Genomic DNA, 829 nt, shown 5'->3' on the forward strand with positions numbered 1-829 from the left:
TAGTCTACACACATCCTCCATTTCCCACTTTTCTTCTTGACTAACACGGGGTTAGCCAACCACTCTGGGTGGGACACTTCTTTGATGAACCCGGCCGCCAAGAGTTTCTGCACCTCCTCACCGATGGCCCTACGCTTTTCCTCGTCGAAGCGGTGCAGGCGTTGCTTCACCAGTCTAGAGCCGACCTGGATGTCCAAGGCGTGCTCGGCGACCACCCTCGGTATGCCTGGCATGTCCGAGGGACTCCATGCGAATATGTCGGCATTTGCATGGAGGAAGTCAACGAGCACAGCTTCCTATTTGATATCGAGGGTGGCGCTAATCCTCAGCGCCCGGTCGTCAGGGCAGGCGGGGTTGACTGAGACGAGCTTGATGGCCTCCGTGGGCTCGAACGTCCCTGTGTGACGCTTGGAGTCAGGCGCCTCGCCACTGAGTTGGTCGAGGTTGGCGATGAGGGTCTTGGCCTCGGCGAGGGCCTCGGCGTACTCGACGCACTCGACATCACAGTCGTATGCATGTTCATACGTGGACTCAATCGTGATAATACCACTGGACCCTGGCATCTTGAGCTTGAGGTAGGTATAATTGGGACCCGCCATGAACTTGGTGTAGCACGGCCGCCCCAAGATGGCGTGGTAGGTTCCTCCGAATCCGACCACCTCAAAGGTAAGGACTTCCTTGCGGTAGTTGGAGGGGGTGCCGAAGCAGACGGGAAGGTGGATGCGCCCGAGGGGTCACGTGCGTTTCCCTGGCACGATGCCATGGAAGGGTGCGACGTCGCCTCAGAGCATCGATCGGTCGATCTCCAAGAGCTCCAGGGTGTTGGCGT

The 829-nt window shown here is 58.6% G+C and overlaps 1 protein-coding gene across 1 annotated transcript; it reads right to left on the reverse strand.

Moving 5' to 3' along the window:
• Positions 1 to 296: 296 nt before the first annotated feature.
• LOC136454827 (uncharacterized) lies at positions 297 to 599 on the reverse strand. Its single transcript, XM_066455094.1, has one exon. The coding sequence runs from the start codon at positions 597 to 599 to the stop codon at positions 297 to 299; it is 303 nt and encodes a 100-aa protein (XP_066311191.1).
• Between the last annotated feature and the right edge of the window lie 230 nt (positions 600 to 829).

The sequence above is a fragment of the Miscanthus floridulus genome, chromosome 5, assembly GCF_019320115.1.
Source record: "Miscanthus floridulus cultivar M001 chromosome 5, ASM1932011v1, whole genome shotgun sequence".
Classification (NCBI taxonomy): Eukaryota; Viridiplantae; Streptophyta; class Magnoliopsida; order Poales; family Poaceae; genus Miscanthus; species Miscanthus floridulus.